General features: G+C 42.5%; 1 protein-coding gene across 5 annotated transcripts in view; it reads left to right on the top strand.

Moving 5' to 3' along the window:
* The window catches only part of LOC117347756 (copine-5-like), a 226,218-nt gene that overhangs the window by 126,496 nt on the left and 72,786 nt on the right, over positions 1-26,936 (top strand). For all 5 annotated transcript variants that reach the window (XM_033919106.1, XM_033919105.1, XM_033919107.1 and 2 more), the window contains exons 9-11: positions 12,847-12,950; positions 15,373-15,477; positions 22,089-22,130. In XM_033919106.1, coding sequence (XP_033774997.1) covers positions 12,847-12,950; positions 15,373-15,477; positions 22,089-22,130 — 251 coding nt within the window. The remainder of the gene's footprint in view (positions 1-12,846; positions 12,951-15,372; positions 15,478-22,088; positions 22,131-26,936) is intronic.

Here is a 26,936-nt window from a genome sequence, read left to right as displayed (position 1 = left end):
TTATCTCTTTCCTCTCAATAGCGACCTACTGTCCTTTTGATCACTTTTCTCCTCAACAATGAATTTCCTGTCTAATTACTTCTCTTTCTTCTTCCCCTCTTAAAGTCAGTCAATTTGTACCTTTGCTTAATCTTTTGTAAACCACATAGAACTTCACGGTATTGCGGTATATAAGCTGTTATTATTATTATTATTATATAAGGATTCAGTGATGGAATAGCAAGGAGAGCTGCAGGACAGGACTATAGTGTGTGGCAGAGCTCTGTTTGTAAGGATGTCGATGATGGGCGATGCAGGGCAGGAGTAAGCTGGGGCGGAGCCAAGAAGGATGAAGAATTTTAACATGCAGGATTGTACAGACTGTTGGTGCTGGGAGCCCAGGACTCTGCCAGTGGAAGCGCATCTTATAAAGCAATCCAAGTACTGCTAATCACAATCTTAATTGCACCATATGTCACAGAAAGGAAGGAAATGCCAAGCAATATCTTAACCACTAATGCTCCTGTTCCGGAAACTGCTTTAGGTCCAGCGCTGGCTAGAGTCTCCACCATTCCCATTTGTATCTTTGTGCTGGAGAAAATATTGTGGGTTGCTGTTTTAGTCCACTTGAATGCATAGAAATAAGGGTCAGCTGGAAACTTTTAATTGAATTGAGTAAATCGGTGATTAGAATTCAGACGCTGAGCTAATGTCCAGCTGACGGGATATTATTCAGAGCTAGTGTTATGCAGAACACTGCCATCAAGTGAATCACAAGACACTGTAAATATGACCACGTCACACCCCTCCTCAAAGCTGCCCCCTGGCTCTCCATCGCACATCCTATCGCCTACAAAATCCTACTGCTTATGCTTAAAATTCATACCGTTGACACTCCCTCCTGCCTAACTAAACTCCTCACTTCACACTGTCTGTCTAGAACACTCAAATCACACCAGGATCGTCTGAATGCCCCCAACTTCCATGAGATTCCCTTTGACACTGTCTGCTGCTGAACCTTCTCAGTACAAACCCCAAAATTATGGAATGCCCCCTCATCCCACTTACGACTTCAAACCTCCTGAAATAATTTCAAAACTGATTTTTGTTACTATGGCATTGTGGGTATCAGAGGTTTTATAGCTGGCAGGAAGGGGGGAGGGGCAGCCCGCCCCGGGGGCCGTCTTGGTGGGGGTGCCGGCATCTCTCCTCCTCTCTGTGTCCCCCCCCACTCCTAAACTAAACTAAAACTTAGTTTTATAGACCGAGTCATGAACCAAGAGGAGCTCGACTCTGTTAACAGTAATAAACATAACATAACATTATACTTATAAACTGCGTTACCAAAAAGTTCTACACAGTTTACAAAAGATTATAAACATTAAACATAATTGTATATTTGAATGAGTCAGCTAGTCAGGTATTTGGAGAAAAGATAGGTTTTTAGCTGTTTTCTAAAAATGTCTGTAAGAAACAGCTGTGAGCAACAATGATCGAAATTCATAAAATTGACAAGGAAAAGTAGACTAAAATAGTTAATTTCCAAAATGTTTAGCAATCAAAAAAGAACTTTCCGGAATAAAGCAAAAGAACCTAAACTTCTTAATGTAAGCGGTAAAGCATTCCAGAATTCGATGAATTTAAAAGCAAAAGAATGACTAAATCTCTAGAAGGTTCTGTTTTTACAACTGAGAGAGGGAAATGTAAGTTTTAATTTTTGAGAACTTCTGGCAAGATGAGATCTATGAACATTCCTCCCAACTCCTTCCCTGCCGTGCGCGTGCCTCCAATTAATCCCCACCGTACCTTTAGCTGTTCGCCAGCACGCGCAGCGGTGCCAACCTGCGACTTGCGCCGGCCTTGGCACTGCCCTCTGACATCACTTGCCCTCTGACATCACTTCTGGGTCCCGCAACTAGGAAGTGAAGTCAGAAGGAGAGCCTACACTGGTGCGCAAATCAAACAAAACAAGTAAGCAAATCAAACAAAACAAGCATTTTCCCCATGCAACCCCGTCCTGACCCCCTGTGTGTGGGTATTAGGGGACAGGTGGGTCACAGAGCCTACTGGTCTCTTTCTACTGTATTATTCTGACTGTTGCTTAAGACCAATATGAAAATCAATCTCTTCATTTATGCAACACTCAGGTTGGTATTCAGCTCTACTTTTTCATACTAAATAAAAAAAAAAAAAAAAACATTCTGGGGAGGGGAGAAGAAGATTAATTAATATGTAGATTTGTACATTCAAAGTTACAATAGCAGCAAGGCAAATGATTTTGACTTAAGGTATGCAAATCGCTGCATGAATATTCATGTTGCCCATTGGCAGTGCCGAGGCCTAAAGTGCCATGCAGAGTGGGCTTCCGTGCACCTACGCTCCTGCCTTCAGGACTGAACCCAATTGTTCTCTGTCCCGCTTTGCCAGTGTCATTTGCATTGCAAAAATCCCTTGCCTTCAAAGAAAGAACACCACATTATTACTAATTAGTCAAAATTAGGGAAGGAAACAGCAGGGCTGAGTTTTGGAAGCTGTTTTCAGGGAGACATTTGGAGTTTGGGAGGAGAATATGCTGGCTTCTTCTAACGTTCTTTTGACATGCATCAGGGCAGAAGGTGACAAATGGAAACCTTGGGCTCCTTTTACTAAGGTGCACTAGTGTTTTTAGCGCACGCTAACCACGCGTGAAACGAAAAATACTAACGTAAGCTCTATGGAGGCATTAGCGTTTAGCGCATGCGGTATTGTAGTGCACGCGCTAAAACCGCTAGCGTGCCTTAGTAAAAGGATCCCCTTGTTTGACTTAATGCCTAGCATTAATGAGTTCATTGGACTAAAAAGAGTTTAGTGTAGGGTTGTGAATGGTCTTCATTATGTTACTTCACATTACATTAGTATTTACGGATCGCTAATATGCCCCAGAAGGAGTTCAATGCGATTTATAATTTAGAAGAGCCTAGCCATATCCAGAGATTACATTATTTTAGAAACATAGAAACATGATGGCAGAAAAAGGCCAAATGGCCCATCCAAACTGCCCATCTGCAGCATCCACTATCTCCTCCTCTCCCTATTGGCTAAGGCTCTTAACATTTGCATCTCCTCTTCCTATAGACTAAGGCTCTTTACACCTGCATTGTGATGTCATAGAACTTTATGATTATAGAAACATAGAAAAATGACGGCAGATAAAGGCCAATGGCCCATCTAGTCTGCAGTAACCATTATCTCCTCCTCTCCCTATTGGCTAAGGCTCTTAACATTTGCATCTCCTCTTCCTATAGGCTAAGGCTCTGTGACCTGCATTGTGAGGTCATAGAGCTGCCCATCCGCAGTAACCATTATCTCTTTCTCTCTCAGAGAGATCCCACGTGCCTATCCCAGGCCCTTTTGAATTCAGACACAGTTTCTGTCTCCACTACTTCTTCTGGGAGACTGTTCCATGCATCTACCACCCTTTCAGTAAAAAAGTATTTCCTTAGATTACTCCTGAGCCTATCACCTCATACCTTCCATCCTATGCCCTCTCATTGCAGAGTTTGCTTTCAAAAGAAAGAGACTCGACTCATGCACATTTACATTACGTAGGTATTTAAACGTTATTAAGGTTCATGACGCAGATAACCTAGTTTGTGTTCCTCTAGGCATATGATTATGGCATATGGTTTGGAAAGAAGATTGGCTATATGTGGTGTAGTAGCCTTGATATTATGGGTGTCACTTTCCCAGTTTGTAGGGAGTATGGTCATCTATTGAGGTAGGAGAGACAATTTGTGTTTTGGTTGGTTTCTGATGGTCCTAGGGAGCATGTTAATCCAGTCCTGATTTTACCTCATTCTTGCAAAGACTTTTCATAGAGATATCAGAGCTACATTTTCATGTATGCATGACGGAGAGATGGACAAAATCAAGACTGGATTAGTTCATTGTTATGACATGGAGGTAGTTGTGAACCCTGCGTCAAACACCTTTACAATATGGGCTGCAGTGAACTTCTAAGCTCCAACCTCAAAGGATCTGCTCTCCTCCAGGTCAGAAATTCAACTTTAAAAGGGAGGAGCATAGCTGGAGAACTAAGTAATCTTTCTCATGGAGACTTTAGGTATCTAGACCTATTTATTTAATGCATTTGTTACTCACAAAGTCTCCACAAGGCCATGGTATGGTACAGTAAACAACTTCATCTAGACCAGTGGTTCTTAACCCTGTCCTGGGGGACCCCTAGCCAGTCAGGTTTTCAAGATATCCCTAATGAATATGCATGAGAGAGATTTGCATACCTGTCACTTCCATTATATGCAAATCTCTCTCATGCATAGTCATTAGATATATCTTGAAAACCCGACTGGCTGAGGGTACCCCAGGACAGGGTTGAGAACCACTGATCTAGACGGTGAAGTCAGCCTAGAAGCCGCAAGGCATAAAACTAACATAGCAAAGTACCTGTCCTGCAAGTTACAATATTCCATCCTGCACCACAAGAGACTACTAACTGCAATCAGAACATTCCTGCTGGAACAAATGTGTCTTCAATTTTCTCCCCAAATCACCGAGATCTGTCATCGTATGAAGCTCATTAGATAATGCGTTCTACAGGGATGGCATATAAATCAAAATTCCCGAGCCCTAGTTCTTTCTTTCCTGCTCCTAGTCAAGGAGGGAACTAAATAATTATTCTGAAAACATCACCACATAAGTCTAGTAAAACCGGAGGCATAAAGATGACAAATAGGCAGAAGAAAAGCCATGAGTATCCTTAAACATCAAAAGAAGAGCTTTATATTTCATTTTAAATATTGCGGTCTGTCTAGCCATTTTGGCCCAGATTCTATAAATTGCACCTTAAGTTTAGGTGCCTAATTTATCCTCCCCCCCCCCCCCCTTTAACAAAACTGCGGAAGCCGTTTCTAGCGCAGGCTGGCATGCCTGCGCTAAAAACCGCTATCACGGTTTTGTAAAAGGGGAGGGGGAGGGGGTTAAGTTGAAAACACCATTTAAAAAAGAATGATTTAAATTTGTATGAAATATTGTGATTCTTATTGTATTGAATGTATTTTTGTATTATCCTATTGTACTGGTTATTTGAGTCTTTCAATAAAAATTGTTATGTATAAAAAATCATATTAAAAGGGAAAATGTAGGCGCCCACTAGCGCCTTCAAAAAAAAAAATGGCACCTGCATTGCAGTTTATCTCATTGATTGTATTTATATTTATATTGGGTCATTTTACTATTTTGCACCGGGGATGGGAAGTCCCATTTTGGAAGAGGAGGGCCAGCTGGCCAAAGGGAGCAGGTGTCCCTCCGGTCAGCCATCTAATTAAAGGTACGGGGGAGAGGGGTCGGAGTCAGGGGAGTGTTATGATGCAGCAGGAGAGAATGGGCATCTCTCCCACTGCTAGGGGGAAGGGGGGTTCGCTTAGCAGCGAGAGAGAGTGGGCATCTCTCCCACTGCAAGGGGGGCATTGTGTGGTAGTGAGAGAGAATGGGTATCTCTCCCATTGCTGGGGGGGGGTTTCACTTGGCAACGGGAGAGAGTGGGTATCTCTCCTGCTGTGGGGGGGGAGGGGTTGTTGGTTGGCAGCGGGAGAGACTGAACATCTCTCCCACTGTTGTGATTTTTTTTTTTTTTTTGCGTTTTTTTCTGCACATGTGCCCATCGCTATCACCAGCGATGGGCACATGCAAATGTAGTGAGTCTTCACTGCTCTCCTCCAACCTCATTTACATGAGCGTTTTTAAAATTAAATCTTTATTTAGTTTTCAAAGCCAACAAAAAGTGCAATGCAATATACATACAAATAATAATAATCAAATAAGCATTTGTAATCAATCAGTATCAATACAGAAATAAAACTCCCTTTCCCATCCAACAATTTCCATGAGCGGTTTTTTAAAGAATGACTCACTTTTTTAAATTCACTACCAGAACGGCTGCAATAGCAGCCTGTCGTTTTTTAACGCATTTTTTATTATTTTTTTTTTAGAATCTAGGCCTAAGAGTTACCGACATAAGCCCGAGCAGACCTTAAAGAGGGGCTGTTTGCTCCTTCTTGCTTTTTCTGTCCTAATGGTGGGGGGAGGTGTTTCTGTTTCGAGAGCCTGCACAGAGAGGTGAGGCTCTCTCTGTTTGTCGCCTGTGATTAAAGAAGCCAGGAGAGGGGGCTGCTGCATTTGAAAAAAAAGATTCCAGGGTGAAAGAAAAGTCCCACCACATGTCTTGGATGCTATATCAATGTCTGTGACTTGGACTGCCATCAGCTCATGCAGATACGTTATGTGGGGTCTTTTCCCTTTTTTTTCTATTTTTGAAAACCTCTTCCTCTTCCAGCCCTGCTCTGCTGTTGGAATACCCTTTTCTCTGTGCCAGATTTTTTTGGAGCATGTGGAGACATATTTTTCAGTGCTCCTTTTATTCTGGCATATACAGCCAATGATATGTGCTGTAGTATAGCATAGTAGAGAATGACACGGTGGTTGTTACCCGCGGCTAGCCGCCGAAACAGGGAGAGAAAAATTAGTGGTCGCCGTGGGGACGGGGACAAGGCCATTCACTGCCCCGTGGAGCGGTGAATGGTCTTGTCTCCGCAGTGAAGCCAGCACAGATCGTGCGGTCCAGCATCCCCACCTGATCGCCGCATTCCACGTCCTGCCATCTCCCTCCCTCCACTTCACCTTAGGTGCCTGCCGAGTCTGACTTTAATTCTTCTCCCAGCCGCATGTGCGCGGCTGCTTGAATTGTTGAATCTCCTCCTCTGACGCAACCGGAAATAGAAAGTTGGGTCAGAGGAGAAGATTCAACAACTCAAGCAGCCGCGCGCGTGGCTTATCGAAAGCGTGCGGCTAGGAGAAGAATTAAAGTCGGACTCAGCAGGCACCTAAGGTGAGGTGAAGGGAGGGAGATGGCAGGATGCGGCGATCGGGCGGGAGGGGGCTTCTGGACCACGCGATCCATGATCGCGCATGTTCCCTCACACTAGGAAGGAGGGAGTGGACAGTAGTTGCGGAGACGGGGTGGACACAGTGGTCGTGGGGACGGGGATGGGCGGGGACAGTGGTCGCGGTGACGGGGACAAATTTTTTCCCTGTGTCATTCTCTATAGCTAAGGCTGCCATCTATGCTTGTTGGAGTCTATGAGGCTGCTTTGAGTAAATTTTCAATGGTACTGGTATTGTTATTTATGTATTTATTTTAAAACTTAATATACCGCCTGGAGTCACAGCGGTTTCCAAATAAACATACATAAAGCCAAAACAAATCATTCTTCAAAATAATATCAACACATATAAAAATAATTCAGCCTCTTCCAATTTTTCTAGTTATTCGTAATCTGTTGTATGGCACTCATACAATGACGTTTGATAAATGATTTTTGTTTCCTTTTCATCTCTGTATATTGAATTGTGGCTCTTTATATTGGCATAGTTTTTACTTTTTTGTTCTACTTTTCAGTAGATGTACTTTTTCCTTTTTTAGATAAATACAGCTTTCTAGAGTGGTCCATATACCAGGTTATTTTATACCCAAAGATCTCTAAGGTACTGCAGTGTTCTTGTTATTATTATTCTAGTTATTTATATCCTTTTTATATTGACGTCTGCTGGTTTAGTGTTCTTTGGTTTAATTACATTCTTGTTTAACATTGATATTTGCTCTTTTAGTGACCTTATTTTAATATATATTTTTTATATATTTATTTCTAGTGTGTAGATACACTTTTATTAGTTTATGGTTATTAAGTATATAGTGTTTAGACACATTTTTTGCTTATTGTTGCTGTAGTTTTTTTAAAAGATCTTTTCACTCCATATAATTAAGCATTTTTACTTTTAGTTTTCTAGTGGAAATACATTGATCATTTTTAATTTCCTAGGGATAATGCATTGATTGATTTGATGTTTTATTGTTATATCTAGTTTGTGCTCTATTTTAAATTTATATGTTATTTATGGTTTATTTTAAATTTATATATGATTTTTTATATGATATTTTTATACGATATAAGCCATTTATATATTTATATAATATTATTTTTTATGTTTGGTGTATTAAAATTTACGATTGGTGTATTAAAATACATGGTTGTGTGCATTGGTTAATCAATATTGCTGTTTCTTTTATAATATATTTTTAGTAATATTTGAATGTGTTAATATATATTTTGATAGTGTTTATATGGTTTCATATATGTTCATATGATTTTATACATTGCCTATAGACTCCTGACGCAGGCCGTAGGGCCGAAACATGTACATGTCGGGTCGAGTATTTTTGGAAGAATAAAGGATTACTTGATTGTTCAGATGAGTTGAAAGACATCTTTATTCTCTGCACCTTTTCTTATTGGACAATTCCACTTATCCCTATTATTATGTATGGCAACCCCTGTCATAATGAGCAGAAGCCTGTTGTTATTAGAGGATATTTGGCTTTTAGCACTCATTGCCATGCCAAACAATACGGTGTCATTGGATAATGCCACTGGATTTTCTAACAAATTATTTATTTGACCCCATATTGATTTCCAAAAAGCAAGAATAACAAATTTGTCTACAGAAGGGGGCTCTACTGTATATACCAAAGAACCGGAAATATATTTTGATTCAATAAAATATCTTAACCAATACTAAAATAAGGACCATCCCCTTAACTTTCCCACCTAATGCAGGTTTTGTCTCCCAGATGACCAAAGATCTCAGCAGGCCAAGAGCTCCTCGTGTTTGCTGACAGACGCTCTTGATTTTGTATGTAATTTGCAGCGTTTTCTGGGGAGAAATTCATTTCACACTTGTATGCTTCCAAAGCTTGGAAGTTTGACAAACACAGTCAGTGAAACCTCAAAGAAAACAGAGTGCCTGAGAAAATCTGGCATTTCCTACATCAAACATGTCATTTGACTTTAAAATCAGCACCAGAAGGTCTACTTCTAGATTTGAAGCTTTCACCTTCTCCCCTCCTCCTCCTCGCTGCTCTCGAGACGGTTCATTTTGAACTATTGTCTGTGACTCTGTGCAGACTTTATACAGTGGTGTCTATGCCTTTCATCCTGACTAGCCTGAGCCCTTCGGCCCACCTGCTGCTTTGCACATCAGTGAAAGTTTCAGATACAGCTCTTGGAGCTTTTTGTCCCAGCGCTTCCCCTGACACCATCTTCCAAGTCTTTTTCACCTTTGTTTCTTTCTACGTCCTTTCATTCTTAATTTCTGGCATGAAAGGGAATACAGAGCCAGTTTTGTATTGAATTGGTTTGAAAAATCTCTTTTGTTTGAGGCTGCATTACATAGAACAGACTTGCTCAAGTTCAGTCCTTGAAGGCCTCAAGCAGACCAGGTTTTCAGGATACCACTTGTGTCTATGCACGAAACAGATCTGTGTACAGTACAATGAATGTAGTGTAATGTAGTGAATTGTTCTTAAACTCGTCTACATAGCATACATTTAGAAGATCTCTGAAATAGAGAATGACACGGGAAAAAAATCTGTCCCCATCACTGCCCCGTCACCGGACCACCGTCTCCTTCACCGCCCTGTCCCCGCCATCCCCTTCACCGCCCCGTCCCCGCAGCATTCATCCTTCCTTCTCGCCACTTCACCGTCCTTCAGCGGCCCAAGAATCTCCCTCCCTCCCCCTTACTTTCACGGCGTAAAGAAACTTAAGGGAGGGAAGGCACGCGGTCACCGATCGTGTGCGCGGCCCATTCCCTCCCTACCTCTAACTAAATCGTATCTCCCTCCCTTCCACTTACCTTTGCGGCGCTTTAGAAAAGAAAGTGATGCCGGCGAAGCCTGCCTGTGCCGCCCTGCAGTCACGTGTGTGTAGGCGGAAGCTTCTCCTCTGACAATTGTCATTTTAGAAACACAAATAAAACAGAGCAAGGCTCAACAAAACCCATCTCCCCTCCCTTTCACAAATATCCCTTTCACTATTGTGAAAACTGAACAAACCAAATTACTACAGAATGCTACATAGAAAAATCAAGCTAACAGAATACTTTAGTCACACATGGTATGAATAATGTTAGGGGAGTGCAACTAGGACAACTGCCCCCTGGTCAGAAAGAGAGCCCTAAGCCAGCTGGAAGCTAAAGAAGCACAGCCTGGACTTTGCGGTCCTCAGTTATGTCTAATACCAGCTCTAGCAGGATACATATTTCAAATCTGAAATATTTTAATCACAAAATATAAAATAATTTTTTTTTTCTTTTTGTTGTCTGGTAATTTTATTCTTCAAATCATATTGGTCTCAGGCTTTGGTTTTAGGTTCTTTCTGTCTTCATCATGGCATGGCTAGCTCCTGAAGGTAAAATAGGCGCAAGAGAAGCTGGGGAGAAGATGTCGAGTCTGACACGGGTGCAATTTTTTTTACCACAGGAGTAAGACTTTTCACAGCTCCCGTGGGGCGGTGAAATGTCTTGTCCCCGTTCCCGTGGGGCGGTGAAAGATCTTGTCCCCATTCCTGCGGTAAACCAGTTGCAAATGTCTCCATTCCTGCGGATTTACTGCGGTGACCCGCAGTTTACCGCGGTAAACAGTCTCCGTGTCATTCTCTACTCTGAAAACCTACTTATATGATAAATTTGTTTAAATTATCTTAGGGATAAATCAAGAACCTATGAACATATCTGCCTTGTTGGAAACATCTGATAGAGAAATGTCCATTTCAGCTACTTTACTGTTGATGGTAGCACTTACTCCTGATAAGAGTTGGCTTCTGAGAATGTTTTACAAATACAGGCAAAAAGAATTCCTAGGTTATAAGATATAACCGTTTCCAGATTTAGCAAGGGATACTCAAAAGCGTAGAAGAGAATTTCTGTTAAAACCTGGTGTTTTGGCTTTAGGGGCTATCTTTTTTTTTTTAGACACCCTTGTAAATGTGTAATTTATTATAAAACTCAAAAGTTTGTTTTCTTTGAACCTCTCCAATTGACGACATTCCTGTCTCTATCCCGGTTGGAGAAGGAGAGTGCTTAATGGAATAGAAATGCCCTTACTCTTTGATAGCTAAATGATTTCTTAAAGGGATTTTTTTTTTTCTTTCTTATTAAAAACTCGCTTTTGAATCACATTGTGGATCTATTTGAGGACTTGAGAAGATTTATGTTAAATATTGCTTGTTTTGGTGTGATATAATTTAATATTACTTGTCATGAATCTTCTTTCTGTACAAGTTTATCTTGATTGTTTAAATTGAAAACTTACAAATAAATAAAATATAAAAAAATTATCTTAGGGATGTATTTCAGGCATATGTTCATGTCTGTATCTTCACTGTTTGGCAGCTTCTCATGATGTAAACCACTTTGAACTGCAAGGTACTGCGGGATATAAATAAATTTTTTTTTTTTTGTCCCTACATTTCAGCAATTTGTCTGCAATTAATTTTTTAAAATTACGACAAATTCGGTCTATATGCCATCTTTTGGAGAGAAGCGCCCTTAGGATCTTACTCATTTATTTTAATTCATTATTCAAGGATGTTTGCCAGAGAGAGCTCAACAGGTTACAGCAAGTGCAGAATACCGTGGGAAAATTGATTTGGGGAGGGAAAAGTGTGACTGTGACACTCCTGGTTTACCAGTTACATATAGGATTCCATTAAAATACTAATGCTAGTGCATAAAATATTCCATTCTGGCCTTCCAGAATTTTTCTATCACTATGTAACGCCCTATGTTCCTCCTCACCCACTTCATTCTGCCCAGCAACATTTGCTTGCCATCCCATCTTTCCACCAGGTCTCCTTGACAACCTTTAGGAGGTCCATGTTCAACATGGCAGCCCCTGAACTCTGGAACCAGCTCCCTATATCTCTGCGCTCAGAGCCCTCTTTATCTATTTATAAGAAATTCCTCAAAACTTATTATTTTCAGGAAGCCTTTCATACTGACCCCCTAGTCGACTGATTATTTCATTTAGCTTCGGCTTGGTGGAGTGGGATTATGAGCGGGAGCCGGGAGCCTTAAGCAGGCAGTATTTTTTTTCTTTCTTTCTTTTCTCCATCCTATTTTATATTGGAGTTCTTTTTCTATCTTTTAGTTAATTGATATGTTTGTACCTGTCTTGAAAGTCTGAATTTATTTATTTAAAATATTTATATCCCACAAATCCAGCGAGTTCCAAAGTTACATACATCATTAAATAAAATACAAAAAATACAACAACAAACCATCACCAAGCAAAATCCCCAAAACCCCACACTCATTAACAACAAATTTAAAACATCTTAAAACTACATAATAAAAAAGCAGGTCATACAACTTTCAAAGAAAGGTTTTCAATAAGACCCATCTCAAACAAATTTATAACCTCATAAATCGACATGCAAATAAGGCCGTTTTCAAACTTTTCCAGAACTGAATGAAAGTAGGGGCCTGCCTTAGCTCCAAAGGCGGTTAATCAAATCTAATAAAGCTGAAACTTGTTATTGGGACTCCCTCCAGTAGGCAATCAATATTTTGTCTAACACAGCATCAGTAATTAAAGAGCTTGGGGATGTGGTCTGAGGGGTTTATTTGGTCCCTCCAACTAAAAGGGTTTTCCATTGCCCCTGACTCCCCAAGGTACCCACCCTCCCTAGCTGGCTGAGGATCCCTTGGCTACTGTTGACCAAAGAGGGACAAAGACTATAATATGGAGGGGACCGGCTGATGTCTGGCTTTACCCTCTTACCTTCATCTTCTGGCACCCTTCTTAGCTTAGGCCCCAGGCAGGAAGCCATCTTGCCCACCCATTTTGATAGCCCTACTGTGACCCCCTACACTCTGCTCTGTCCTGTCCCTTCAGCCATTCCTGTTCTTTTTCTACGCTTTGATCCATAATTAAATTGCTGACACTGACATTCACTCTCACTTTTCATCTTACAGGATGTTGCAACCATGCAGTTTTGTGCCAACAAGCTGGACAAGAAGGACTTCTTTGGAAAATCCGATCCCTTCATGGTGTTTTACAGAAGCAACGAGGATGGAACGTAAGAACCAATGTGTTTTTAAGCAATAGGGATCCATACAGAAACATTGACCCTGTATCATCAAAGACTGGATGGCTGAGAGGACACAGTAAAACCTTGGTTTGCGAGCATAATTCCTTCCGAAATCATGTTTGTAATCCAAAACGCTCATATATCAAAGTGAATTTCCCCCTAAGAAATAATGGCAACTCAGACGATTTGTTCCACAACCCAAAAACTTTAATACAAAATACTGTACTGTATGTACTCGTATTGCAAGACCTCACTCGTTTAGAACAGTCACTACACTCTTGCAGCATCAGAGAGAGAAGAACCATCAGCTTAGTTGTAATGTGTGTATACTATATGTACTTGTATTGCAAGACCTTGCTTGTATATCAAGTTAAAATTTAATAAAATGTTTTGCTTGCCTTGCAAAACACTTGCAAACCATGTTACTTGCAATCCAAGGTTTTACTGTATGTAAAAAGGTATAGAAGGGAGGAAATCATCTAATGATATACACAGGGAAACCTAGACAGAGGGAATTTCCATAATCTGGTTTAAAATGACTAATCCATATCAATAGACAAAGGGCATGTTGGTCAATGAGCAGTTTAATAGGACATAGCTGTTGAAATGTATAACATGATCTCTGAATAACAGATGCAATGTGCACTAATCAAAGAAAAAGCAAGGATTTGAGTGGAGCACTTCAAAGGGATTTCAAATCCTTGAGCCTTTACATTAAGGGAAACTGGGCTGTATAAGCCGTGAAATGAGCATAGCATCACTTGAAGGAGCTGAGCTAAACCTATTATCAATAATTCATTGACCAATGGCCTAGCAGAAATTTTAGAAACAGAACTAGGAGAGAAATCATCAACTCTATATAATCTGCAAAAATAAAGAAATGTAAAACCCAGCGAAAAACATACTAAACAAATAGGTGCCAATATGGATTCCTGGGGATAAAATGTGCATTTCTGAAATAGAATTTTGCCAGAGAACATTTAATTTAATTCTTATATACCGTTAATAACCGTGAGATTTCTCAGCGGTTTACAAAAATGAATGCATTAAAAGATACAATAAATAAGAACATAAGCAGTGCCTCCGCCGGGTCAGACCATAGGTCCATCCTGCCCGGCAGTCCGCTCCCGCGGCGGCCCAAACAGGTCATGACCTGTCTGAATCACCAGAAGGGGCTCCCTTGCCACCTTGGTTTCTCATTGAAATCCTATCTTCCCATCGAAGTCCTAAGTCTTGCACATGCACGACCTGGTTGGGTTTCTATACTTATTACCTGGTTAGCTTTCTATACTTGTGTTACATCCCAGCTCCTCCCTCAGTATCCCACGATCCTTTTATCCCTCAGGAATCCGTCCAATCCCTGTTTGAATCCCTGTACCATACTCTGCCTGATCACTTCCTCCGGTAGCGCATTCCAAGTGTCCACGACCCTTTGGGTGAAAAAAAACTTCCTTGTCTTTGTTTTGAACCTATCTCCCTTCAGTTTCTCCGAATGCCCCCTCGTACTTGTTGTCCCCTTCAGTCTGAAGAATCTGTCCCTATCCACCCTCTCTATGCCCCTCATGATCTTGAAGGTCTCTATCATATCTCCCCTGAGCCTCCTTTTTTCCAGAGAGAAGAGCCCCAGCCTATCCAACCTCTCGGCGTATGGGCAGTGTTCCAGCCCTTTTACCAGTTTCGTTGCTCTCCTTAAAAATAAATAAGATAGGTACTTGGAAATTCCCTAACTGTCCCAAAGGCTCACAATCTAACTAAAGTACCTGAAGAGACAATTTATGAAAAATAAAGATAAGATATAAAGACAGAGACAGAACATGTAATCAAACTCTTGAATTCATTGCCAGAGAATGTGCTAAAAGTAGTTAGCTTATCAGGATTTTAAAAAAAGTGTGGACAAATTCCTAAAAGAAAAGTCAATAAACCATTGTTAAAATGGATTTGGGGGAAATCCACTAAACTTGGTTCAGCACTTAACCAGTTATGGTGAACCGTGTAAAGAAAGGACTGACTTTTATGCAGTTTTATTTATGTGGTAACCTTGGTCAATTAAGTCCTGAATTTTGGCACGTAACTTGCCAAGTGCTGACTCCAAACTGGAATATCCCCAAAATAGTTTCAGGTTAGGCATTAACCGAACACTTTCAGTGGCACTGTCTAGTTAAATGCTGCTGAATATGACCAGTTAGACCTGATAAAGTGATTTAACTAGCCAGGAGCCTCTCCTGGCCATTGAAATTGTTTTAATGGTAGGTAGGTTTTTTAAAAAATAATAAAATAAAGCACAAAAAAATATTGGGCCTTAAAAGTATAAAATTGCTCAAGATTTGTTCTTTACAAAAAGCAGTTTCTCCTCTTTGGGTAACGCATTGTGGGACAAAGACTTACTGGAGCTAATTTTTACGTATTTTAGGTTTACAATCTGCCACAAAACTGAAGTTGTGAAAAACACGCTAAATCCTGTGTGGCAAGCTTTCTCCATCCCTGTTCGAGCCTTGTGCAATGGAGACTATGACAGGTAAGAGGGGTCTTCTCCATCCCAGTGTGAACCAAGTGTTGCAAAGCCATTATTTTCAGAGCAGGGAAGGAATATTTTGGGGGTGCCATGGCACCTGTAGCCCTCCCCCTACCCCATTCCAATGCCTATGTTATTTTTGATCGTGAACCCATGAGCCCCCCCCCCCCCCCCCCCCCCCCCCCCCCCAAGGTATACTGGAATGATACAGCTATGTTCTTCTGGCAAGGGTCTCAGCCCATAGTTTGGGAAGCTCTGCCCTGTCCTCATTTCCTCAGTTTCCACTTCTATTTTCTGAATAGGAGATTATATATTATCAGAAGAGTCAGGGAAAGTCTGCCTCTCCTACACCCCCTGCCTCAGATAGGTTTCCATTGAGGCTGCTCCTGTGTGGCTTCTGGCTATGCCCTCCCCTAGCTTTCTGTTCCTGCCAATATTTTTTTATTACCCCCCCCCCCAAGGTTCCAGGCTTGGCCAGGGAACCTGTTCTCGAACTGTCAGAATTGCTAGACCTGGTTTTGAGGCCTAATCTCCTTGATCAATATGAAAGGTAATTGCTTCCGGGCCAGATTCTGAAGGTGTCACTGGCACCTGCAAAAAAAGCCCTGTGAGTCTGAATGCATGCACACATGAGTCCTGAAATGGTCCTCTGCTAACAGGTTTCCATGGTAACAGGAGGGATGCTAGCATACACTTATATGCCTCACCCTGAAATTTTTCTTTGTGAGAGGACCTGGTTAGCAGTATGGAGATGGGGAGGGGATGATCTGACAGAAACACTCTGAGAGACCCCCACGAATGTGACTAAGGGTGCAAAATGGGGGTTGGGGGGAGGTTCATGCCCTTCTACCCATTCTCACTGGTAACACAATGAAGTAATGACCTCAATTTAGGACAGAAGTCTCCCTGAATTCCCTCATGCATATTCATTGGGGAAATCCTGAAAACCCAACTGGATTCCGGCCTTCGAGGACCGGAGTTGCCCACCCCTGGCCTAGAGGGTGAGTGGAATGTCGAGTTATAGTAAAGGATTGGGTGGTCAGTGCAGGGCTTTGTGTGATAGGATACTACAATTACTAGTTTAGTCTATTATCATTTCTAACCTGCCTTTATCTAAGGTGAGTTACAAAATGTACATACATAATAAAACAATTACATGTACATATACAGTACTCCCCCAAAATTCACGGGGGTTCCGTTCCAGGAAAGCCCGTGAATTTTGAAAAACCGCAAATGCAGTTTTTCGCCTGTGAAAAGGCAGGGGAGGCAGGAGAGGGCGGCTGAAGAGGCAGGAGAGGGCAGCTGGAGTGCCGGTGGGTGAAGAAAATCACTTGCGGTCTGCTCCGGCCACTTCTTCCTGTAGTAAAGTCGGGCTGCACCAATCAGGAGCTGTTTTGACACAGCTCCTGATTGGTGGAGCCCGACTTTACTACAGGAAGAGGCGGTTGGAGCAGACCGCGAATGAGCGAGTCTGCGATTCGCGAACCGCAAATGAGCGGGGAATCACTGTACAACAATTAACAAAACAACTTGCCCGTATCAATCAAACTTCTCACCAAATGACATACTTTGTGCTACAGAGGACATACCTTCCTATCCACTATTTCAGTTATTATACTGCGTTAAGTACCATATTTCATTGCACTATTTATCTTTTCTGTAGCACTACCAGGCATACACAGCACTACTTGTAGTACTGGATCAACTGCTTGCTATAAAAATGGAGCACAGAATAAATCAGAAAATCGCCCCAGTTCGTTAAATACACTCACTATTCAAAAGAAGCTACCAACTTCAAAAATTCTTCTTAAAATTCCTATTTGAATTTATATATCATAAATCCTTCAAAAACAATTTCAAATACATTTTATATCTATAAACATACCCCTAAGGAGACTCTTCCCCTCTACATTCACCCAAAGTCAAAGTGTCATTAAAATTTTTCAGTTTCCTCTGTCAATCAATGCAATCACAGTATTGTTACTGGCATTAGTTCTCCAGATCAGTAGTTCATTTCCATAACTGGTTCCTCTCTTGATCTCATAAACAGTTTAAGTCCAGCCTGGTGTTTAACTGGATGAAGAGAGTTACTTGCAGTACTGCGATACCTCAACTGCACTGTTTTACTGTGGATTAGTAAATAGGAGCTTTAGAGGGTAAGCCCTTTGGGGCAAGGAAATGCCTACTTTGCCTGAAATGTTTGTAAAAGTGGATAATTAAATCCAAAATTCCAGTCCAGGAGGCTGACAGCTCTGTGATTCTGGAGCACGATGCTGTTTTAGTTCCATTACTGAAACCTCTTACAAGAATCTGGTCTGTTTGGAAACATTTTTGGAGAAGACTGATTGGTGCATTGTCTTATTTGTTTACCCAAATTATAACCTGCCTTTCTAATGCAGGATCAGGGTACTTTACAGCACTTTAATGTCGTGAAGTAGCTTTTCCACAGAGAGGGAGATGCCTGGAATGCCCTCTCATGGGAGGTGATGAATGGAAACAAAACAAAACTTAGCAGTGCTTAGACAGTAACTGGGCTGAAGTGGGCTTCGATGGCAACTCCAATAGTTGAGGAGTTCTGCGGTCTGTGCCCTGAAAATGACAAAGACAGATTAAGATCGAGAAAATATAAGTTATATTGCAACATGCAGAAACACAAAAATATGATGACAGATAAAGGCCAAATGGCCCATCCAATCTGCCTATCCACAGCATCCACTATCTCCTCCTCAACAATGAGCCAATCAGGGCCTTGGGCCCCTCCCACTGCATCCCAAGATGCATTGGGAGGGGGAAGGCCTGTCATTCACAACACGCAGCCCTGTAGGCAGGAGGGAGTGGGATTCCCTGTTGTTGATTTTGCAGCGCAAGATCCGGGAGTGTCGGGTGATGGGGGTGTTGCCACTTCTGTTGGGGATGTCCAGGGATGTTGAGGGGAGGGGTGTAGTGCGGGGGCTCTCTGTGGAGGAGGCTGGGGGATCAGTGCCTGTGAGGGAGGGAGGGATCTCCCTGCCAGTTCAGCTGATCCTGGCAGGGGGAATCCCCATCAGCTGAGCCAGCAGGAATCCCGGAAACCGGCTCAGCTGATGGGGATTCCTCTGCCCTGATCAGCTGATGGCAAACCCTCAATATGCTGTTTTCCCCCCTTCTCTGGGTGGTAGGAGGGAGTCGTGACCACTGAGGGAGTAAGGGGGGGATCATGCCTTAATTCCTCCCATGGTCAATTGGTCAGTTTGGGCAGCTTTGGGGCACTTAGATGCAACTAAAACAGGGGATTTCTGTCACAGGACAGCAGAAAGATTTTTTGGGGGGAATGCGGTTGTAATGAAACAGGAGAATCCAGAGTAGTGGCAGGACAACGTGTGGAGAATGTGAGGCTGGAAATGAATGGCAGGTAAAAGTGTCATGCCAGCAGCATCAGTATTGGCCATTTTGGAGACGCAGACCATAGAAGTCTGCCTGGCACTAACCTTATTTCCCAATTACTCGAACTGCCTTCGAAGTCCCACTCCAGCCCATCCGATTGGTCCAGCCATGATCAGGGCACAGACCATAGAAGTCTCCCCAGCAGTGACATTATTCTCCTCCCCTTCCCCACAGGACAGACCTTTATCTGAGTTCTAGCACATTTCCTTCTAGAAATAAAGCCTGCATTACAGAGAACAATCCCAGCCAGCCGGGTCATCTCTAGTTCCGGATGGGTAGCCATGAATTGTTTTGTCTCTATAGCAACAGAGCTTAAAATACAGATGCAAAAAGACAAAGCCACACCCTCCAGAAGAAAGCGATGACAAAATCAAAAACAGACATGAACAGATAAATACCTAGATCATTTCTCTATTTATGGAAGTTTAAGGAGCGGGGAGGTGCAGGCTTGTTGCAGCCCATTGGAACTGACCCGCATATGTGCGGAGTAGGTAACTGTGCAGGGATTATTTATTTATTTGTGCATCCTGGACTTTGGCCCTGGAGAAGAAATCCACCATGCAAAAGAGCTTTAAGGTCTCTCCCTGTGAATTTTGAGCACATAGATTTTCACTGATGCACTGATCTTTTGTAGAAGTTCGCCCCCCGCACCTTCTATTTTTTTCTCTCTCCAGCTGATCTACTTAAATCTGTCTTGGAAAGAATCATAGAATCTGACCAATAGTATAAGTACAAATTCTGAGCTCCAAAAACTGGAGGAACTGCCCAGTGGCTAGAAGAACAGGTTGCAAGCCAGGAAAGTTCAGTTCTTTATGATTTTATTTTTTTAAATTATGAGCTGTGTAGGGACAGAAAAATATCTATTGGACCTGAATATACACCATTTCAATGGCTCTCAGGCTTGCAGACAGTGTATAAAACCAAAAATAAATTAAATTGCAGAGGGACCCTGCTACCCCATCTTTCTTACCCTTCTTGTACCCCTCTGCTCAGTTGAAACCCACCCTCCCCCCATTCCTCCTTCTCAACTATCTTGCACTCCTCTATCATTTCTGGCTGTATCTCAAGTTCTCTCCTACCCCTCCATTGGGATATCATGAACCCCAGTTTCCCACCAAAACCAGTCCTGTTCTTTACACCTCCTGCACCTATGAGAACCGTGCAGGATAGCGCAAGTGTGCACTGCTGGGTATAGAAGATGGGGGTTCATCCCTTCTCATCTCCCCCTTTCTAGCCATTCCTCATTACTTCTCCCCCCCCCCCTTTTCTAAATTTTTACCTCCCATTTCATTCACAGTTTGCTTGCCTGGTCCTGGATGGTTTCTCCACTGAGCAACAATTTAGGGAGAATACTCCCAGAGAGAAGTATCTTCCTCAGAAGATCTGGGGGCACCTTCAAATAGACCCTTGGGCCCACCTGCATAGCAAGACTGGTTTGCTACACATTACTCCACTGTTGTTCCCTTCTTATTCTGCTGGAAATGCAGAGTCCTAGGGACACAGAAGAGAGCTGCTGGGTCTGCTTCAGCCCCTCCTCTCCTGTCTCTTTAGCAGCAAAAAGCTGTTTGGGTAGAAGTGGGGAATGCAGAGAGCAGTGGCATAGCCAGATGTGCCAATGGAGGTGGTCCTGTGCCTAAAGTGAGTGGCCACACACTATGTCCACTGCCCCCATGACCCTAAATTCAATAAATACCTGAGCTGGTGAGGATTCCCAAGCCCTGCCAGCTGAAGGGACCCAGAACACTCCCGTACATGCTGCATTTGGTGGCATTCTGTGGGCCACCATCAAGCTGTCCCTACTCCCCCCCCCCCCTTCATTTTGCACTGCGCAGAGCACAACAGATTGTCTTCAAAAGCGTGTTTTGGAATCCGCGTCCACCACCCAAGTGTCCCTTGAGGAAGGCGTCTACCATACGCCAAAACTGGGATCCTTGTGGGGACAACTTATTTTGAATAAAGACTCAATCATTGGTTGAAAAGACGCCTCCCTTGCCTTTCTGCCCGTCTGCTTAGATCCTAAGGCGAGGTGTTGAACTGTTTGCCTGTCTCCTTTATTCTGTATGGGCCACCACCAAGCTGGCCTTCCTCCCTCCTGTGCATGCACAAAACTAAGGGGGGAGAGAGCTGATTCCGCAGCAGCCCACTGAGAGCGCTGCTGGCTGCAATGAATACAGTAGCTGTCTGGATCACCAGAGCAGGACCTTGTTAGCTGATAGGGCTTGCGGAATCCTGCCAGCCTTAACAAGAGTACGATAAATTTGGGTGCTATAATACTCTCTGCCTATGTCATAGCCACATGTAGGCCTGGGGGTGGCAGAGAGCTAGTAGATGTTCAGTGCTCTTCGGTGTGGGAGTGGAAGGAAAAGAGGCATGAGAATGGGCAGCCATGAGAAGCAACTTTCTTTCCAGGTGGCACCTTTATGGCAGTAGAGTTTTGAGGGGCTCACATTTTCCACCATAAACGTAGTGGTTAGAGTGACTTATGGGACTTGTTACTCTTCTCTGTGGTTCACTAGCCCCCACCCCCCTCCAAGCTTTCCAGGTTGCTGTGGTTCTGCTGTCTGTTCGCTAAACGTTCTTTAAAACAACTAGTGAGCCAGAAGCTGTGAGACTATCAGACAAAGTCCTTGATTAAAAGTAGAGAATGGCACGGTGACAAAATTCATCACCGTTCCCGTCTCCGCAGATAACCACGGTAAACCATCTTCATGTCATTCTTTAAAGAGAGAGGGAAGAATCAGAGTATGAATGGCCACAACCACTGACCCTCAAGCTTTGCTTTGAAGAATGCTGGTATAGAAGGACTGAGGTTGAAACAGGCACTACAGAATGACAGTCTCTGGTATCCAGAGCAGATATTGTGATGTCATAATGCCTCATTCCACCAGTGCCTAAGAGCCAATCACATCAGTGATGTCACAATGGCTTCATTATCCTTGGCTCACATAAGAATCCGAGTATGAATGGCCACAACCACTGACCCAAAAGCTTTGCTTTGAAGAATGCTGGTGTAGAAGGACCGAGGTTGAAATAGACACTAGAAAATGACATGGGATTATTTCCCGCGGTTATCCGTGGGGACGGGAACGGTGATGAATTTTGTCACCGTGTCATTCTCTAATTAAAAGCCTCTGTAGTATCAGTTTGCGTCTTCTAACTAATGATTTCTGTCTGTCTGTTTGCGTCTACAGAACAATCAAAGTGGAGGTGTATGACTGGGACCGTGATGGCAGGTACGTTTGTCCCTCAAAGATCCTGCAAAAGTGGATGAAAACTGAAAATGTAGGAAAGAGCACTCCAAAATATCCAAGGAACCACTAGAGAGAAATGTAAATTTATGTGTTTGGGTGGGAGAGGGGAAATATGGACTCTTTCTCCTCCTCCTGTGATGTTCTGTGCTAGATCTCATTTTCCTAAAATCTAACTTCCTTTGTTGCTTTTAGTCTTTTGTTAGAATCTAGGCTTATAGTGAAGGTTGCCTGGCAGGACAATGTTTAATGCATTGTCTCTCAAACTTTCTCGAGCTGGGGCACACTAAAGGTAGTGGTCGCGGCTTGAGGCACCCAGAAGGGCGTGGACGTCGCCGTGATAAAATCACGCATATGCGTGACATCATCACGTCGACGTCTGTGCATGTGCAGAGGCCCTCCAGATGGGCCTTGAGACGCCAGTAGGGGTTGCCAGCAGGGAACAGGGCCGGAAAGAAGGAGAGGCACTGATGCCAGCTGATTGCCTACAGCAGTGTTTCTCATCTACTTCAAGCAAAGTGCCCCTAAGTCTAACAAATATCAAATGAGTACCCCAACCACAGACCTCCCTAGGCCCACCCAAGCTCTGCCCCAGACCCCATCCCCTCTACTAATTGTAATGCAATTTTTTCCATTCATTTTTCATATATATACAGCAGATATAAATTCTCAAAACTGACACATTTCAATCACTTTATTGAAAATAAAATCATTTTACCTACTGGCGATCCTCTGCAGGCTGCTGTAATTAGCTTTAAAGGAGATACCAGGAGGTCAGGGGGGAAGCCGGAGAATGCCTTCGGCGAATCAGGCAGTGCCAGCACTGTACCGTGCAGGGAAGTCAGCTGGGAGGCACTTTTCTTCCTCCTCAGTGTGCCGCGGCACACTTGTATCTCAGGAGGCACACTAGTGTGCCTTGGCACATAGTTTGAGATTTTTTTAATGTATACATGCCATCAACCAAACCTCTTGATGGAATGGACAAATAGCCTAGTGGATAGAGCAGCTGCCTCTAATCCCTCCCCACCCCCAAGGGTATGGGTTCAATTCCCACTGCAGCGCCTTATGACTCCGGGCAAGTCACTTAATGCTTCATTTCCCCAGGCACAAAATAAGCACCTGTCTAAAATATGTAGACCACTTTGTAACCACACGGGAAAAATTATAAAGTTTAGTTTATCATCATTTCAAGCTCGCTTTTATCCAAGGCGGGTTACAAGATGTATATACATAATTAAACATCCATTATCAACAATTAATAGAACAACTTGCCCATAACAATCAAACATTATTTATTTATTATTATTATTTTATTAGGATTTTATATACCGCCTATCAAGGTTATCTAAGCGGTTTTTACAATCAGGAACTCAAGCATTTTCCCTATCTGTCCCAGTGGGCTCACAATCTATCTAACGTACCTGGGGCTATGGAGGATTAAGTGACTTGCCTGGGATCACAAGGAGAAGCACAGGGTTTGAACCCACAACCCCCGGATGCTGAGGCTGTAGCTTCAACCACTGCGCCACACACTCCACCTCTCACCAAATGACAGAGCACATATCTTCCCACCCCTTTTCCTTTTAAGCCTGGTTCAGAATCTAAATTACATCTGCAAATTGATGGCTCCGTCATAAAGACATATGCCATAGATGGGGGGTAAGTGCTTATGTCTGGTACACTTCCCCCTCCCCATTCGCGGTTTCGGCAATCGCAATGTCACATATTCGTGATTTTTTGGGGAGGGGGAAAAAAGAAAAAATCCATAGTTTAGCCTTCCCCCGGCGTCCCGGCCTTACCTGGTGGTCTAGCGGTCTTTTGGAGCAATAGCGATCTTCCTACGCTCCTGCCCCGTGTAGATCGCCAATAGGAAATGGCTGTGGGGAGTTCCCGTCATAGTCTCGAGAGACTACGAGGAATTCACGGCAGCCATTTCCTATTGGCGATCTGCACGGGGCAGGAGCGTAGGAAGATCGCTCCTGCCCCGAAAGCCCGCTAGACCACCAGGTAAGGCCGGGGAGAAGGCGGGAGTGAGGCGGGGATGGGTCAGAGCCGGACCAGAAGATATTAACGGTATTTCACCATTCGCGGTCCGGCTCTGCCTCTATCCCCCGTGAATCCGGAGGGAGAAGTGTAATTATTCCTTGTGGTTCTGAATTATAAATGCATGTATGCTATTATCTGTTGCTGAGAGTATCCAGTGTCTTGGTATTATGGCATCAGTGTGCTAAGAACCTTTGATCTCGCTCAATAGAATGGATTTTCCGATTAAAGTGAAATTTGTTCATGAAACGTAGGCATTCTTTTGCAAACAGGCATCCCTTGAGTCAGCACTTAGGCCCTCTTTTACTAAGGTGAGCTAACCGATTAGCGCGCACTAAACGCTAACGCGTCTATGGGCGCGTTAGTATTTAGCGCGCACTAATCGGTTAGCACATGCTAATCAATTAGCGTACCTTAGTAAAAGAGAGGGTAAGTCTCAGGCAATCCTGTCAGGGGGCATGTTAGATGGGGAGAGAGGAGCAAGGGGAAGATGGTCAACTAGGGGGAAAGAAGCAAAGGGGAGATGCTGTACAAGGAGGGACAAGGGAAGGAAAAAGAAGATGCGGGATTGGGGAGTCAAGGGAAGCATGGTAAACATGCTAGATGGTGGGGGGGGGGGGGTTCAAGTGAAAGCAAGAGGGAGATGCTGAACTGGGGAAGGGGAACAAGGAAAACAAAGGGAAGATGCTGGAGACCACATCTACAAAAGAACATTTATGAAATGGCCTCCAAGATATACTTTGGAGGAAATGTGGGAGAGGGAAGATATGATATTTAAATACCTATGTGGCATAAATACACATAAAGCGAGTGTCTTTCAATTGAAAGGAAACTCCAAAGTGTGAGGGGATAGGATGAAGTTAAGAGGTGATAGGCTCAGGAGTATTCTAAGGAAATACTTTTTTTTATGGAAAGGGTAGTAGATACTTGGAATAGTCTCTTGGTAGAGGTGGTGGAGACAAAGACTGTGGCTGAATTCAAGAAAGCCTGGGACAGGGATCTCTTAGGGAGAGGAGGAGATACTGGATACTGCAGATGGGCAAACTGGATGGGCCATTTAGCCTTTATCTGCCATCGTGTTTCTGTGTTTTCTATGTTTATTATCGAGGAATCTAGGAACCCAGACTTCATTACAGAATACTAGCGTAACTAGCAATCAACGAGTCTCAGATGTAGGAATTTGTACTTACGCCAACCAGGTTAAGTGCAGCAGTTGAATGTACACCATTGCGCATGCTTTTCAGCGCTATAGAAATGATAAATAGTAGTAAGGATGCATGCAACATACATAAAGTAATGCACGTAAATGGGAGCCCCATCCATGCTCCACCCACGTATAAGTCCCCCTTGCAAATATGTGCTATGTAGTTTAAGTGGATAAGGGCAGTAGAGCGATCAGGCACCTTGCTAGCATTTACACATGTATTCTAAACATTCACATGCGTAATGCGCGCATACATTTGAAAATCTAAGTTATAGAATTGCTCTTTCTGGTGCCTAAATTAGTCAACCAGTATTTGTTATGTTAGACAAATTCTTCTATTCCGCCTTTACCTGTTCAGTTTAAGGACGGATTACAAAGTCTACAGCTATGTCGGTTGACCCAGGAGTTACCACAAGTGAGGTAGATTACACTAAAATGATAAAGTACACATTAGTTCATAGCTGATTCAGTATCTTGGAACAAGAAAAAGATTTTAACAGTATTATTAAATATATTTATTGATTTTCAAATCATATAATCAAGAATAAACTTGTACAGAAAGCAAAGTTAGTAATTCTACATAAAGCAAGAAATATTCCAATAACATTAAGATCATTTATAACTTAAATGCTCAAGTCCTCAAATTTTGGATCCAAGATTTCTTAGCGAGAACAAAAGAAAAAGAATTGAACAGAATGTACACTCTTCCATTTAAAGTTAGCTAGAAGACTGATTGCTGGGATTAATCAATAATCTTAGGGCTTATGATTTTTCTGCCTCCAATCGGGAGAGCGCTAAGAAAGAAGTCAACTGATTAGGCTCAAAGAAAACATACTTAACTGATCGGCGATGCACTATACACTTACAAGGATGTCGTAAATAGAAAGTAGCACCTACAGATGTAACACCTGGCTTCAACATAAGAAATTCACGGCGACACTTTTGGGTCTCTCGTGATAAATCAGGAAATATCTGCACTTTACAACCCATAAATTCTTTCTGTCTATTTTTAAAGAATAGTTTTAACAACCAAACTTTATCAATAGAGAGAGCGACTGTTACAATCAAAGTACTTGGTTCTACAGCCTCTTTATCAGATTTTTCCAATAACTCCGATACATCCAATAGTCCTTGGTCCGAAGACTTTTTTAGCAATTTATTATAAGATTTGATAAGTTTCCAAGTTTATTATAAGATTTGATAAATCGCCTATTCCAGGTTCTAAGCGATGTACATCTATAAGTTACAAAGTTAGGATAAACATACAAACTAAAAGAACAAGTTAAAATAACATAACAGTACTTGACATAAAATCACATGACTAGACAAAGGCAACAAGACTGATTAACATGTATGATCAAAGAAGGGTAAAATTATGGGGAGAAATACAATTCAATATAAAAGAAACATTTAAGGTTAAAAACATTAGGAAAAGGGGAGGAATTTAATATAAGATGTAAAAAAGAAAAAATTTAATCTTATTAGGTAAATAATAAACTCGTGATAAAGGAGGTAGTGAATCTTCTGAGGCAAGATTTTGGATT

This window comes from Geotrypetes seraphini, chromosome 13, assembly GCF_902459505.1.
Source record: "Geotrypetes seraphini chromosome 13, aGeoSer1.1, whole genome shotgun sequence".
Classification (NCBI taxonomy): Eukaryota; Metazoa; Chordata; class Amphibia; order Gymnophiona; family Dermophiidae; genus Geotrypetes; species Geotrypetes seraphini.
The sequence above is the reverse complement of the archived record's forward strand: the minus strand, read 5'-3'. Positions and strand labels throughout refer to the sequence as shown.